The 16,963-nt window shown below is 30.3% G+C and overlaps 1 protein-coding gene and 2 non-coding genes across 6 annotated transcripts in view; 2 read left to right on the plus strand and 1 right to left on the minus strand.

Moving 5' to 3' along the window:
- LOC122634638 (zinc finger SWIM domain-containing protein 8 homolog) overlaps positions 1 to 11,836 on the minus strand; it is a 44,882-nt gene extending 33,046 nt beyond the window's left edge. For all 4 annotated transcript variants that reach the window (XM_043823768.1, XM_043823767.1, XM_043823765.1 and 1 more), the window contains exon 1: positions 11,539 to 11,836. In XM_043823768.1, the coding sequence (XP_043679703.1) occupies positions 11,539 to 11,836 (298 nt within the window). The remainder of the gene's footprint in view (positions 1 to 11,538) is intronic.
- Trnag-gcc lies at positions 3,915 to 3,985 on the plus strand. Its single transcript has one exon. It is a non-coding gene; the product is annotated as a tRNA-Gly (tRNA).
- On the plus strand, positions 9,785 to 9,855 carry Trnag-gcc. The gene has a single exon. It is a non-coding gene; the product is annotated as a tRNA-Gly (tRNA).
- Positions 11,837 to 16,963: the final 5,127 nt, after the last annotated feature.

The following is a 16,963-nucleotide window of genomic DNA, read 5'->3' on the forward strand; positions in this document are numbered from 1 at the left end:
TTTTTTTTTTTAATAGAAACCTATATTTTTGGCATTACCAATTGATGTAGTTTTTTTATATTTTACATAAAAATATTAATATATTTATGATCCTAACTTATACGTTAGGAACGGTTCTCCTTTCATTAACACATGGAGACAGACTTAAATAATTCAAAAAAATTTAGCTATGATAACTTCTTAACGTATAAGTTTAGAGCATAAATAAGTTAATATTTTTATATAGAGTATTAAAAACTACATCAACCAGTACAATCAAAAATATAAGTTTCCATTAAACAAAAAAATGAAGTTGCATTTTTTCATGCACCAATGCACGAAAGTGCATAAAATTATTTGCGTATTATGCACTATTTGATACCATGTAACTTTGACTTGTAACATTTTCATCTATTTTCAACCATTTAAAATACAATCTATTCCAGTTACGTGAGATTTTCCAACAGGTAGAAATAATTCAGAAAATTTTAGCTACGTATAAGTTTAGGGTATAAGTAAGTCAATATTTTTAAGTGGAGCATAAAAAACTGCATCGACTGGTGCAGTCAAAAATATAGGTTTCCATTGAACAAAAAAATGTAGTTGTATTTTTCTGATGCACTAATGTAGTTATACACAAATATGTATAAAATTATTTGGGTATTATCTGGCATCATCTAAGAACATTCAACTTGAAATTATAACATTTCTATCTATTTCCAATTATTTAGAAAATACAACCTGTTCTAATTGTGTGCGACGTCATACATACACACACAAGAGAGATACAGAGAGAGGGGGGGGATATATATATTGCATATACAATAAATTGCATTTATATTTAGTTAGGGTACAGATGATTATCTTATGTATCATCTTATGTCTCCTTTTTATCCTCTTTTCTTTCTTTTTTCTTTCGATTGATAAAGTAAAACATCGAAAATTTGTTTTGATTTAAAATGAATAAGTAAAAAAAGCCATTGCTAGTGAAGAAAGAACAAAGGTACAACATATCGAAAAATTCGACCATGTCTCTTTCTGAGGTTCATGGCCATTTCCTTTCAGGGACCGCGAATCGATGCTGCAACAAGGTTCAGGAAGAGGACTCGAGAACACGCTCGTGATCATCCTTCATTGTGACTCATTCTTCCTTCCGTAGAAAAAGGAAAAGAATACTGTCATAAAACATGCACACGACTATACGCATACGCACACAAACAAATATAAAAAAGATTTAAGTATTTATATGTTTGTATTATATGTATATATGTTTTACGTATTTACGTATGTTTCATTACGACAAATTTTCAAATCGTATTTCAAAATATTTGATAGGTCGAAGAAATAATTGTTTATAATTTAATTTTTTAATGTATACATACATACACAGATATACACACACCTATACATTTTTCAAATATAATTTTTTTTCGACCAAAAAAATTATTCTCTATCTCATATTTCAAATTTAGTGTTCCCAAATATGATAATATGTATAATAAATATAATCCCAAATATAAATTATATATATTTGAATAATTATACGTAAAGTATAATTCTGGTATAATATATGTTAAGTTAAGAGAGAGATACAAATAGAAAAAGGGAAAGGAATATAACAATTATTATATAATTACAATTTATAATTTTTACATTAGATAATTTTTTTTTAAATATAAGAGATAAAAAAGAAAAAAAAACAGTGAGAGAAAAAAAGGAAAACGAGAAAAAAGAAATGAGTTACTACAGAAAATTAAAAAAGAAATTTGATGTCGCACATTTAAATAAGTAGAAGAAAGAAAAAAAAACAGAAAGAAACGATTTTCTAACAAGTGCTACTGTCACAAAAGCCATTTTTTCGTATCCAATGCTGAAGCAAAAGAAGGGAAAAGCAGCCGGCTGCGGGACAGTTTGCGTAAGGAAAAAAAAAGGAAGAAAGAAAAAGAGAAAGAAAAAGAAAAGGGGAAAAGAAGGGAAAAGAGAGAGAAAAAAGACTTGAGGATCGGTTCGACGAGCGAGTGGGGCCAGGTGCATTGACTTTACTCGCTCCATGGCAAACCGGATATCGGACTCGACTGCTACCTGCCCTACCCCTAACTCCTCCCCCCACTTTTCTGAAGATTCGTCTCCGTTCGGAGTATCTGCTACGGATTATGGACCGACATTTCTCTCCGTTGTTGCGTATGTATGCGTATGCACATGTGTGTGTGTGTGTGTGTGTGTGTGTGTGTGTGTGTGTGTATGCGTGAGCGCGCGTGTCGCTCACGCTTCGATGCCTTTGGGGATCCTTTGTTCGTGCAAGAGCTTGAAAAAAGGGACGGTTTTCCATCGGCAAAAAAAAAATAAAAAGAAAAAAAAATCTGTAAAACGACGATTTACGTAGCGTGACTTATCTATTCATAAATTTTATTTTAATCTGTATATACGCATACATGATTACAAATTAAAAGTCAGTTGAATATCACCTTCGTTATTAGAAGGAATAGATAGAAAATACATACATATGTATGTATGTATATTAAGAAAATTTTCATGATTTCGTGTGCCTGTTAAAATGTTTTAAGAATGGATACGAAATAAAATACCTGATTTCCAGTTAAATCCGATTTTTTTTATATTTCTTATTTTTTTTTTTTTTTATTTTTATCGATTAGATATTTTATTGAATTATTTTTGAAGAAGAAAAAGAAATAATACCTTAAAATAATCTTAAAAATATTGACTGAATTAAAAATAAATGATAGTTCGTTCGCTAACCATAACCGAACGATTTTTGTTACAAACTTTTTTTTTCAAACGTGCTATTTTCGAGATGTTTAGGTACCTAAAAAAAAAAAGAAACTAACCAGATCAATTGATCTCGTAATAAGTTAAAAATATTGAAAATAATCGCACTTTATTTGAAATATTTTTATCTTACGTCAATACGATTTTCCTACGTAAGTACATAGAAACAGAAAAGATAATAACGGTCTACATCCGTTATGTTACGTATAGATTATGTACTGACTAACGCGTATACTGACTTAACCTTCGAAGAAAGAAAAGAGAAGGAAAAAAAGAAAAAAAAGAGAAAAAAAAAGAAATATTTGTAGATACAGATAAATACAATTCCATCATTTCGAATTATTTTTATCTAAATAATCACAGTGATATTTCTGATTGTTTTTATTAAAGATTTTCAAGGTGGCGCGTTTGCTAAGGTAAAAATATGGCCGACAGGATGCAGTTAACACGAAGTCGAAGTGATTTGTCATCGGTACGGATGAACGGAACATTCGAGTCATCATTACACGCGTAATGCTTCGTCATTCTTTTTTTCTTTATATTCATTCTCGTCATCATCTCCGAGAATTCGCTTAATTCGTTTAGTGCATGGAAAAAAAGAAGAAAAAAAGAAAGACAGAAAAAAGAAAAGAACAGTGAATCAATGAGTTGGATGAAAAAATAACTTCGTTTAAAATATACGATCGTTCTAATCCTTTGGATTCATCGATTGGCAAACAAGCTACCGGCACGATCATGTTTCAAGGCGTAGAAGAAAAAGAGATAAGGAATCGAGCGTTAGCTTCGCGCGATGACTATGGTTCAAGGTCGGACGTTGCACTTTCGTGGTTCCGATGCAACAAAGAGAAAGAAATGGAGGAGGAACGGTTAGCTAAACTACTTCGGGCTTAAGATGTTTGTCCGTAGATTATTTACTATTTTTAATATATTTAGAATGAATGTACTTATGAAATTAAATACTGCTGTTTTATCACAAACTTCGACTGGAAAATAACGAAAGATAACGAATAATGTAAGAAATATAAGATCAACAAACTTTCATCAATATTAATTTAATAAATTATTTAAATTGTGTATGTATATATATATACGATATAAATTATTTTCTTCGTCCTAATAACAGTTATTTAGATTACTCTTTAACATGAGCATCGGTGGTTCAGTGGTAGAATGCTCGCCTGCCACGCGGGCGGCCCGGGTTCGATTCCCGGCCGATGCAAAATTTTTTTTCTTTTTATTTTTTTAAATTTAAATTTTCTTCTGCTTTAAAAGATACGATACACACGATAACAGTTATTAAAATAAATACACTCATTCTAAAAATATAATAATAATAATAAACATTGTAGAAAATTATACGCTATATACTTAGCACCATTGAAATAGCCATATGTTACACTTTCACCATTATGTTTTCCCTTACCATCTGTTGTATTTCTTTTTCTATATTATCAAAGGAACAACTCGTTCCGTTTGTTGAAATCGTATAAAATTACAGAGAACGTGTTATTTCAAAAAGAAAAAAAAAAGAAAAGAAAAGAAGGAAAGTTTTATTTAATGAATTATTTACCCCGTTAACTTTCCAACGATTATCAAACGACTTATCCGTCTAACGATGAATAAATTAATTTTATTTGTTAACTTGTATTTCGTAGTACTGAATGATCTTGAATTTTCTTGAAAAAATAAAGATTCCGTTCTTATGGTGAAATCGCATGTTAAGAAGAATTTACAGACTTATTAACAGTGCGATAACATGTTGGTGCGAGACCAGCTCATAGCAGCTTTCCACGAAACACATAGAAAGCGTTCATGACGTTGGTAATTAAAAACAAGCGACGTATATGTTAGACCGTAACGACATCGCCAACTCGCTACGTTGTATTTCAACTCGCATGATATTATATGCTGGTCGTCTTACTTCTTTTGATACCATACCCATTCCTCCCAAAATGGTATGATGCAGAGATACTTACCTGGCGTTTTATGACTCACGTGCGAAAACTTAACACCATGCAATACCGATTTCTCTGATGTTGTAAGAATAACCAAGGTTAACACGAGTGCCGAATTTGTTCGTTTTATTCGACTAAAGACTAAAGACTTAATCTTGATCGTTTTTGACGATCTTGATCATATTTATAAAATGTACATGTTTTTAATGATCTGCTAATTAACGTAATAAAGTTTCTTTTAAAATATGATATATTACATCCAGGCAAAAATTAACTTTCAAGAAAGAATTATTTTTGTTAGAAAAACATTCAAAAGATTTTATCAAAATCGGGGAAAGATTGTCAATATTAATGAAGATTATATTATCAAGGGTTATACAAATGTATTCTTTTAAAGAATTGTATATCATATTCATATAATCTAACTTCAAGAACAAATTATTTTTATTGAAAAAAATTCAAAAGATCTTGTCAAAATTGAAGAGAAATTATTAATATTAATATACATTATATTAATGGAAATTGTTTTATTAATTAAATATTAACCAATAAAGTACAAATTCATTATTTTCTATATATAAAAAAAATAAAAATAAAAATAAAACAAAAAGAATAAAAGAAAATGCTAGACCTGACAACTCTGAATTATATTATTAATTATATATATATTAAAATAATAGATACTTAGCAAAAAAAATTTTTGTATTGTTTTTTGATAAAACGATCATCATCCTATTTTAAAAGAGAACATATTTTGCATTAGAATTCTCGGGAGTTATTAATATGTATACGCACGAGCGGAAGTAAAAGTTCCTGACAAAGATAGAAAGTGATAACGGCAGGTCGAAGAAATCGTGGGATAAGAAGGGGATAAGAAGAGAGCTAAAAGAAACGACTTCAAAGCACGTCCTTTTATTTAACTCTTACTTCTACTTCTACCATGTAATAACAAAATTTAAAAGAATTTTAATCAAATATCAACCCAAGTTTTCCATCAAATTACCATCTCCTTCTTATCCTAACTTTAATTATCTTGGTAAGATCATTGGAATACGTACTAACTTTCAGTTCTTTAAATCGATAACAATCGATAGTATTCTTCAAAAAATTTATAGAAAAAAATTCTTATTAATAACTATCAAATATATTTTTTTGTGGGGCTACGTACGTAATTGATGTTTTAATTAAAAGATATTTTGTTTTTATTTGGTGTGTGTATATATATATATATATTATCTTATTTATATAATTACTAACATATATCTAATGGGTATTAAGTTCATGTAATTAATATATACATATATATATACATATAATTATAATATATAATTCTTTATACTGTTAAATATTAAATATAAAAGATTTTAATGAAAAATGAATATAATTATATAATATAATATAATACATATATTCTATATATGAATTATATAAATCTAATATCTGTTATACACACACACACACACACTAGATAAAAACAAAACGTTTTTTATTAAAACATCGATTACACAGCAAAAGAAATAAATAAAAAAAACACAGTTTGATCTGATGCTTTAGAAGTTGAACCTATTCTAGGTTATATTTAATGCGCTGATTTCAAAAATAGCATTGGTTTCATCAAATCAACTCTAGTTTTCGTGATATTTTTGTACATAGATACTTCTATGCAGAAATTACTGTATTGTCCAAAATACACATTTTGTTATCTAAAAATTAAATCTATTCTTGTATAGATATATTTAGGATATTTATTGCAAAAATAAACAATTTGGGGCAGAACAATTTTATATTTATTATAACTTTCGAGGTACGTGATAATAGATATATACAAACTATAATTGAAGGAACAAAATTGTTGTCATCTTTACAATCATTGTTTCAAACATACTTTACAAATATATATCTAATACTTTAAAAATACCAAAACATGTATTGGACAATCAAAATTATTCATCGACTATTAAACTATTAGTGTTCTGATTTTAATCTTTTATTATTAATTAACTATTGTTATTAATTTGTTATAACTTTATTATGAATCAATTATTTATTTCACCTATTGTTTAATTCAAAAGATATAAAAGAAAAGTAACGAGGAACAGACTAAAAAAAAAGAGGAAAAAAAAAGGGAAAAAAAAACAAGAAAAAGAAAGGAAAGAAAAAAAAAAGCATTTTCCTATTCCATTCGAACGAAGTGACCAAGATAAGGTTTAAGGCCTAACACGTATACGATAGTACTACATATGTATATGCACATTCGTCCTTGGCACGAGAACGCTTATGTGCATTTTCTGAGAAGTACATGGGTCAGAGATAGCGATATCTAGCAACCTACCTGCCTAACCACCCATTATCTTACCCTGTGGCGCAATTACCCAGAGAGAAAGGGTTCACTAACCTTTATTTCAAGGGACACAAGCTTTTACTCAATTTACTTTCGCCATCGTTCTTTGACTCATCTCAATGTCTATCCTTCCTATACGTTATAATAAAACGGGGATCTTTAAAGATTTCACAGGTTGATCATATAAATTAATAGCCGGTTGAATATCTTCTTTGTTAGAAGCGATAAAAAAAGAAAAACACACACATATATATATTAAAAATGGTTTCATGATCACATATGTCAAATATATTTTCAGATTAGAAAATGAAATACACGATAATTTTGTTAAAGTTACTGAAAATTTCGTCCAAGTACCAAACCTTTTTTTTTGCATTTATATGCGAAAAATAACAGATATTTCCTTTTTATTCATTTTTTGCGATTATGCAAGAAATTGTATCATGAATTTCAATTTTATAAATGTTTATATACTGTTTCTAATATATAGGACTATATTACTTTTTGTTATTTTTTGTTTCTTCTTTGTTTTTTTTTTAACCATAAAATAATAAAATAATGTTTCAAATCGTATGTATAAGAATGTATATTTTTAGAAAAAATATGATTTTATGAATCATATTTTATGAATCATGTTTCTATTCATGTTCAATTTCTTGCTACTGTAATATATAGAAATCTCTTAATACACTAGCATTATATAGAACAATATGATTGTATGTCAATGCATGTAATTATCATATTTTAATGTTGCAAAAAAAATATTTGTTTTGCCCAATTTATTGTGACAAATTTTATACAAGTGCGATAGTGTTGCTTCTCGGCATTCAAAGAGATTAATGATTTTTAGTTTTTCTTATGAAACTGTATTTTTATTTTTTTTTAATTAATTAATACATTTTAATCAATTATCGTTAAAAAATTATTAAACACGAGTATAGACTTAAAGTTAATAATTAACAAGATATCAGTATATAGAATATTTTCAAATGTAAACAATCTTAAAATGAAATGAATAAAATTAAGGATATACAAGTACGTTTCCAAATGTTAACAATTTTAAGATGAAATGAGAAAAATGAAAGCATCTAAGACAATCTAATGATAAGACTATTTTATTATAGTTCAAAACAAAAAATTTTAAATTAATTTATAATAATAATAATAATGATGATAATAATAATAATAATAACAATAACAATAACAATAACAATAACAATAATAACAATAACAATAACAATAACAATAATAATAATAATAATAATAATAATAATAAGAAGAAGAAGAAGAAGAAGAAGAAGAAGAAGAAGAAGAACAACAACAACAACAACAACAACAACAACAACAACAACAACAACAACAACAACAACAACAGTAAATAGCTTACTTAATTTAATAAATGTTTAAACATCTACTATTTTCTTGTATGAACAATCATCATCTTGTAATCTTCTTCGTACATTTTGTTAACATTTTATGCGTCATTTGATTAACAACGTTTAGAATTTTCACTTCGTAATTCCTTTTCAATTTCAATTTCACAAAGATTAATATCACTGTATTTATCTATATAAAATACTTCATACATTAATATTTTGTTAATTATTAACTTTAAATTTATACTTGATTAATAACTTTTTAAAGATAATTAATTACGAAACATATAATAGAATTAAAAAATAGAGAAAGAGAAAGAGAGAGAGAGAAAAGGATTAATCCATAAGAAAAATTGAAAATCGTTAAACTTCACATTGGCCGTTTTATTTCGTATTTTTAAAAAATATTTGACATATAAAATCATAGAAACTTTTCTTTTGCGCGTGCGTGTAAAGATCATGTCATATTTCTACAGTTTTTAACAAATATTCAACTAATAATTTATAATCAATTAGTATCAACAGTTATATTACTTGCTTGATAAGAAGATGATCAACCAAACTCTCAGATCTGCCAATGTCACATAGATTAACGAGATCGATTACGTCAATAAGCCAATTAGAAATTAATTTCCATTATATTGACAGATCAACGCGTGTGTCTGCAAGATGCATCGACGGTTACCAAGCTGTTTCCGACGTGCGTCGTTCTATTTTACAATCAATCAACGAACGAATTATAAACCTCCCCAAACGTCAATCCGTTGTGTTTTCTCTAAGGTGTCTAACTAATCCCTTTCTTTTTTCTTTTTATTGCTACACCATTTTTATAGATAATAAAAATATAGATTTTTAGGTCATCCAGCTATTAGTGCTTTTAATTTTAAACAAATAAACAAAAATTTGTATCATAAAAATAATTCAATTGTACTTTGATATTATACGTATCATATAACTACCTAATGTTAATGTCTCAGCGCCATTTGTAAAAAAAAAAAGGAAGAAAAAAGAAAAAATTTGTTTGTACATGTATTCCTTTGTTTACTTTGATTTAATTATTAAATATGAGAATATTGTACTTCTGAAATTTAATAAAGGATTTAAAGAGAATCAAAGCAAAAAATAAAAAAAATGTGTATAACCATGAAAGCCTTCTATATATGTAAAAGATGGTTCATTGAACGAATTGATCTCTTTGTGAAAAATAATTCGAAATAATAGCGTCTAAATAATAATTTTGCGATATATAGAAATATTTCTTTATTAATAAATGTATTGTTTTTTTTTTCACTGAAAATGAAATGAATCATTACATATTTACCACTTTCTAGAAAAGCTTTTTCGTAGCATCGGTGGTTCAGTGGTAGAATGCTCGCCTGCCACGCGGGCGGCCCGGGTTCGATTCCCGGCCGATGCAAGATCATTTTTTATTTATTTTTTTTAAAAAGTAAACAAAATTTGTATCAATAATTACATACCCTATCATCCTCGTTTAGAAAATAATTAAAATAAAAATAGTAATAGATTTAAAAAAAAAAATTGAAACTCGATAGAGAGGAGGAAATCTATAGTTCTTCAATTTTTCAAAAATAATTCAAGCATAATAATTTTTGTTTAAAGTTATAATGATCAGAAAAAAATGTAGAATGATGTGTTTCTTAAGAAACTAAAGAAAATTTATATCAATGATAATTACATAACGTACCATTGGCTTTTAGAAAATAATTAGAATAAAAATAATAAGTTATCATACAAAATATAATAATAAGAAGAAGAACAATAATAAAAGTAAAATAATAACAAAAAAGGGAAAGTAAAAAATAATAAATCTCAATAGAAGAGTGCTTTGATGTTACGAAAATAATTTAACCATGATATTTTTCTTTGAAGTTATAATAATAGATAAAGAAGGTGCGAAATATTTTTCTATTTTTCTTATAAAACTAAAAATAATTTAGAAAATAATTAGAATAGAAATAGTAGTAGTTTTTATAGAAAATATAAATCATAATTAAAAAAAGAAAAAAAAATAATTACTCGAGCCATGATATTTTTGTTCAAAATTATAATGATAAGGGAAAACCTATTTTCTTTGGAACAAGAAAGGTTTCAGTAGTAGTAATAGTAAAAGTAGTAGTAGTAATAGTAATAGTAGAAATAGTAATAGTGATAGTAATAGTAGAAGTAGACGTAGTAATAGTAATAGTGTAGTAGTATTGTAAAATAAACCTGGATCGATATTTCGACGATAATTCATGAGATTCGCGGACAATGTTAGCACCGGTGTTAACGATCATCCCGAGTTAATTAAATTTACGACTCGATATTGAAGGGCTTACGACCGCGTTTACGTAATAAGGCGTTCTCGTAGAAACCACTTTCGGAAGCTTCTCATTAGCTCAGACGTATTTAGTTCTGGCATGAACAGGCAAAACGACCAAAACGAGCCGACCGACGAAGTTTCGATGGAAGAGAAGATATCGTAGTTGAAAGCTATAGAGATTCCTGTAAATTTTCGAGTTAACATCGAATTTAACCGAATATCGCGATTTATGATACCGTGAATGTGTGCGCGCGCGCACCAGTTACAGCTTTTCGTTCAGATTACAAGAACGAACGAACAAACGAACCCAGGGTGCAACATCGACCCACAAGCCCCATAAAGTCCTCTACCAACTACCATCCTTGTTCTTTTGATCGAGCTTCGATCAATGCGTTCGCCGATTCTCTCCATTCATTTTTTTTCTCCAATCGAACATGATCATATAATTAATAAACAGAACATTAAGCGTCATTCTCGATTGAACGTTTCCGTTTGAACGAATAAATTTTCACATTTTATGTTGATCTCTTCAAATCCAAATGAAAATTTATTGACGGAATTGATTATTGGCTGGAATTATTACGAAAACGAATGATTTGAAAAACAAAGAAGACATTGCAAATGGTCTTGCAAAATAAAATGATATATCATATACATTTTTTCTAAATACGATACATGTATATGATATTATTTACAAATTGGTGAATAAGTTTCAAAAAATAAAAAAAAATAAAAATAAAAAGGAGAGCAAAAATAGAAAAAAAAAGAACTACTCACCATCTGTCGGCCTTTTTGCGGTACCAAATCCTGCAGTTGGTCGACGCCATCCTCGCCAATTGTTACAAAGGGATTCGGTTTCACTGCTCCAACTACAAAGTGAATCCTCTTCGAAATGATCGGAATCCTCGAATGAGAAACGATCGACGTACTCCCAATCCAAAATTTGTCCACCTTGTGCGGGTTGATCGACCGCGGGTTGTACACCGGGATTTCCCGCGGACGAGGTAGTACCACCATTAGTATTTCCATTTGATTGAGACGTAGGATTATTTCCAGTTGATGATCCGTTGGCCATGGTAGTACCACCGGCACCGTTCGCATTACCTCCATTCCCATGATTCGCGTTTGTTTGATTTCCATTTCCGTTGTTGTTACTTGTCGTTGATCCTCCAGGACATCCAATGACATCTCCAGTTCCGGTACCACCACCACCACCAGCAGCAGTAGTAGCAGCAGCAGCACCACCACCACCACCACCACCACCAGCAGCAGCAGCACCACCAGCACCACCAGCACCAGCACCACCACCACCACCACCACCACCACCACCACCACCACCACCACCACCAGCAGTAGCAGCACCACCGGTACCACGTCCTGCGGAGGGACCGGAACCACTTCCAGAAGCTCCGTTTCCTCCTCCTCCTCTTCCGCCTCTTCTTCCACCGCTACCACCACCTCCGCCAGCACCCACCGGCACCGGAGATCGAGCCAGATTGCCCGCCAGTTTTAATTCTGGTACGAATCGGCAGACGCGACACTACGAGCGCGCTTCCGATACGATACCTTATTACGATCACCACTACTACCACGGATGACGACAACGACAAGGACAACGAGCACCGATACCACAACAACAACAACCACCACAACCACCTCCTCCACTGTCCCCTCTTTCTCGTCTCTCTTCCGTTCTTTTTCTTCTTCTTCTTCTTCCTCTTCTTCTTCCTTTTTTTTTCCCTCGACGACCACCACCACCACCACCACCACCTCCTCCGCCGCCACCTCCTCCGCCTCCACCTCCGCCTCCTCCTCCTCTTCCTCGTCTTCGTCCACCTTCTCCGCCAGCCTTTAACAACTTCTTCCTCCGCCACCGGCGACGCTCCTCCTCCTTCTCTCAGTCACCTCCACGTTTCTTCAATCTCCAAAAATCAAGAAACTCTGAACCTTCCTTAATCCTCTCGTATAGTTTAACGCTTATTAACATGAAGTAGTTTGCCGCGTCCTTCTTCGTTCGTTCACTCCCTCTCTATGTCTCTTTTTCCCCTCTCTTTCTCTCTCTCTCTCTCTCTCTCTCTCTCTCTCTCTCTCTCTCTCTCGTCCTCTCTCTTTCTCGTTTTCTGTTATTCCAAAAGGACACAAACAATCTCAACGTATACGTTTGCACGTGTATTACCTTTTCTTACGCTAATTATGAAATAATTTCGATTTATAGAAAATATGTCTTTCAAACTCTCAATCGAGTTTACATTTTCATTCCGTTTACATAACAACAATAAGAATTCTTATATTCTGATAAGAAATTAAAAAATATAATACATTATATTTTCTTTACGTTGAAAGTCCTTAAACGGCACACCGAACGTGACACAAAACAATACACAAGATAATCGCAGTTTGAAAAACACTATTCCACATACGTAACTTCTTTTTTCTCTTTCTTCTTCTCCTCTATGATATGCTCTTTCTATGAAAAAACAAAAGAAAAAAATACTTTCATACTAAAATTTCAAATTATCATCTATTCGGTATTTCTTTCGTATTAGATTTCAATTTCGAATTAGGCCTTCTTGCGAGCTAAAATTCTTTTGAATTGGATTCATGCATGCACTATGCATGCATGTACGTTTGTATGAATGCATGTATGTATGTATGTATGTATGTAAGTACGCATGTATGTATGTATATACATACTTATGTACACAAAATAGGTTCAAGTACGATCATGTGCAAAGTTTAAATAGATCTTAGACTCTCCTATCTCAAACTTCACACTTCACCCCGATGAAAGTAATTACGTAAATGGTTACCAATTTCGAAAATGAACCATGTGATCCCCCATGTTTTTACTGTCCATCTACATGTTCTAACGACGAAATCGTCCCTTCCCTTCCTCTTTCCCATAAAATCCTCGAAATTCTCGAATAATTTCACGGCAAATTTGACAAACTCCTTAAGGAAATATCATTTCGACGAATATTTATTTGTTGTACTCGTATGCACAAAAGTGTAAGAAAGAAACGAAATTTTATGGTGAACTAGAGGGGATTGAAGAGTGAAAAAGGGGGAAAGGGTGAGAAGATAGTAGCAGCAAAGTGAACATTTCCGTTTTTATTTTTTGTATGTGGTATTTTTATAAACGGTTTGGCCGAAAAACTTGAATAAGAGACTTAAAAACTGTTGTAATATCGATTTCAGTTTTTAAAACGAAGTTCACGAAGAATCTTTAGTCCAAATAACCGAAGTTTTCAACTACTATCTGTTCCGATTACGATTCCTATTTCGGTTTTTAATCTCTCTTATCGGTTTCTAAAAACAAAAAACCGGTTCTAGAATCGATTTTTCTTTCAATTTTTTCATAATCGATATAATTAATGTATATATGTCAACTGCGAATTATCATCGTATATTTAGATAATTTTTTTACAATATCATTATAAAAAAATGGAAAAACATTTATAGATAATTTGTTTTTATAATTCATTTTTCTATAATTCATGTTTATTATGTATTTTTATATTTCGTTTTTTACATTAACTACGATATAAAATATAAGAAATATTTCAAACAAAAGATCTTAATAAACTTCGATTTATTAACTTCCTATCATAAATAATATAATGTGTGTTGTATTTAGCAGATTAGTGCGGAGCATATTTATTAGTTTTATTTACTTCAATGATTTATTGCAAAAATTAATGATACGTATAAATTTTTTTCTATAATGATTTTGTAACAAAAAAAAAAAAAAAAAGAAAAAAAAATACATATGGAGTAATCCGCAGTTGCAATATGTGAATTGGCGATATTAATTAAGAAAAAATCGAAACAGAATTCTAGAACCGATTATTTTAGAACCGATATAAAATTGAAAAAAAAAACTCTTGTGAAACCGATATCAGAAGAGAAATAGAAATCATAACAGATAACGAGTTGGAAATTTCTCAGTTATTCATAAAAATTATTCAAAATCAAAACTCTTCATAACTATTTTAATCAGAACCTTTATATTACAGTTTCAAACGATTATTTTCAGAATGGTTTCAAGTTTCTGTTTGAATAACCAACACAATCGGTGGGATCAAAATGATTGATCTAAAAGCGCGGAAAACTCGAAACCCGGCCCAGAAGATTTAAATATTATCCCAAAGATCCTTCAATATTTTTGTGAAATTCTTTATGAATAGAATAATTTTAATACGAGCACGTATTGATATATGTAGCTTGATTATTTCGTGTAAGAAAGTAAATCTTAAAGAAATTTAATTGAATCCATCAAAATTTTCTCGAATATATGTATATATATATGTATAAATGTTAACTAATATGCATTACAAGCACGTATTATATACACATGATGTACTTACTGACGTAAATCAACGTATGTATGTGTGTGTGTGTATAATATAAATCGACATACGATATCGATCATGTATATATAGTAATATATATATAGTAATATATATATATTACTACATATATATATATACATATATATTAACCAGATACGTACAAGTCGACATATTTTTAGTCACCAACTGACAAAATATAAACTTAGTCGAGTTTTTAAATAATATGACGTCGACAACTTTAAAAAATAGATATCGATATAGCATGAATACCGAAACGAGAATATCGATTCTTTCTACGATTTTGTTTCAGAATGTAGTGAGTTATATGTGGATTTTGTCGAATTTTTATATAATATGACGTCAATAATAATTTTGAAAAAATATATATATATCGATACAGCCTGAATATCGAAACAAAAGTATATCGACTCTTTCTATGATTTTATGTTTTAGGTTGTAATGACAAACAATAATAAAACGAATATTTTTACCTATATAACAAAATCCTCTTATAGCTGCTTTCCGAATATAAAGATTTATGATGATACCACGAAACTAATCCTCTAGAAACTTCGAAATAAGTCACTATAGTTTGAAAACGAAAATATTATTCTGACAGATCGAATCGTAAGCGCGGGCAGAACTTCGAGCTCACGTGCAATATAAAATGGCAGCAAGCTTGTTCTCTGTAAATACGCGTATCGACTTTTTCCTGTCTTTCCCTCCCTCTCACTCACTCACTCACTCTTTCTCCCTCTCTCTCTCTCTCTCTCTGTCTCTCTTTCTCTCTTTATCTTTCGTTGCCGCGCGCGTTTTCTCTTTCTCTCTTTCTTTCTCTTTGTTTTCAATGTACTTCACCGAGTCCGTAGAAGGGAGAAAAAAAAGAACATATCCACGATTTTCAGTTTCTACGAATAACAAAGAAACCGATCTAAATCTTTACGATCGATTAAAAATCAAACGATTTACACGCGTGTAACTATGTTTAATAATGCCAATCATATAAATAAATAAATAATTTAGAGCTTGTATTGAAATACATACATATCATGATGTCAACTTTCTATGAAGAACGAAGAACGAAGATCGTTGAACACAAAGTCGTTGATACAGAAAAAGAAAAAGAAAAAGAAAAAGAAAAAGTGCGAGAGTATTGCACGTGTCAAGATGCTCGGATGACTGACAATAAGTTTTAAGCTGACTCACTCAGTTTTATTTTTCTTTTCCTTGTTTCTTTTGTTTCTTATTTTTTACTACACAACTTGCTAAAAAAAATATGTGAAGAATTCGTCATTGGAAAGAAGAAAAAGATCAAAACAAGACAAAACAAAGCAGACGAATCGTCAAAAAAAAAAAAGAAGAATAAAAGGAACAGAAAGAAAGAAAATAATGTTGAAATGAAGAAAAATAAAAGAAAGTAAATAAATAAAATATCCTTCAAGATTGAAAAAAATTGAAAGTAAAAAGTTAATGAAAATAAGCGATGTTGTCAACGTTATAAATATATATATATATATATATATATATATATATATATAACACACATATATACACACGTATGTATGTATGAATGTATATAACTTGTGATTTACTTATTTATTTATTTACTTATTTATTATTTTGGTTTCTTAGGAAAACACGAGAAAGAAACGAGAAATTATAATATCACGTAGCAAGTCCAAGAAGAAACGGAACACAAAGACCTTGGCGGGTCGACAGACCCGCGTCAAGAACGTGCGACGACCCCGACCCCGTGCAGGAGAGAGCAACCCCTCTCTCTCTTTCACTCACTCTTCTTACGCTTCTTAGTATACGAACGCACGACCAACTACAGGAGATACAAACGCGCG

Source organism: Vespula pensylvanica, chromosome 15 (assembly GCF_014466175.1).
Source record: "Vespula pensylvanica isolate Volc-1 chromosome 15, ASM1446617v1, whole genome shotgun sequence".
Classification (NCBI taxonomy): Eukaryota; Metazoa; Arthropoda; class Insecta; order Hymenoptera; family Vespidae; genus Vespula; species Vespula pensylvanica.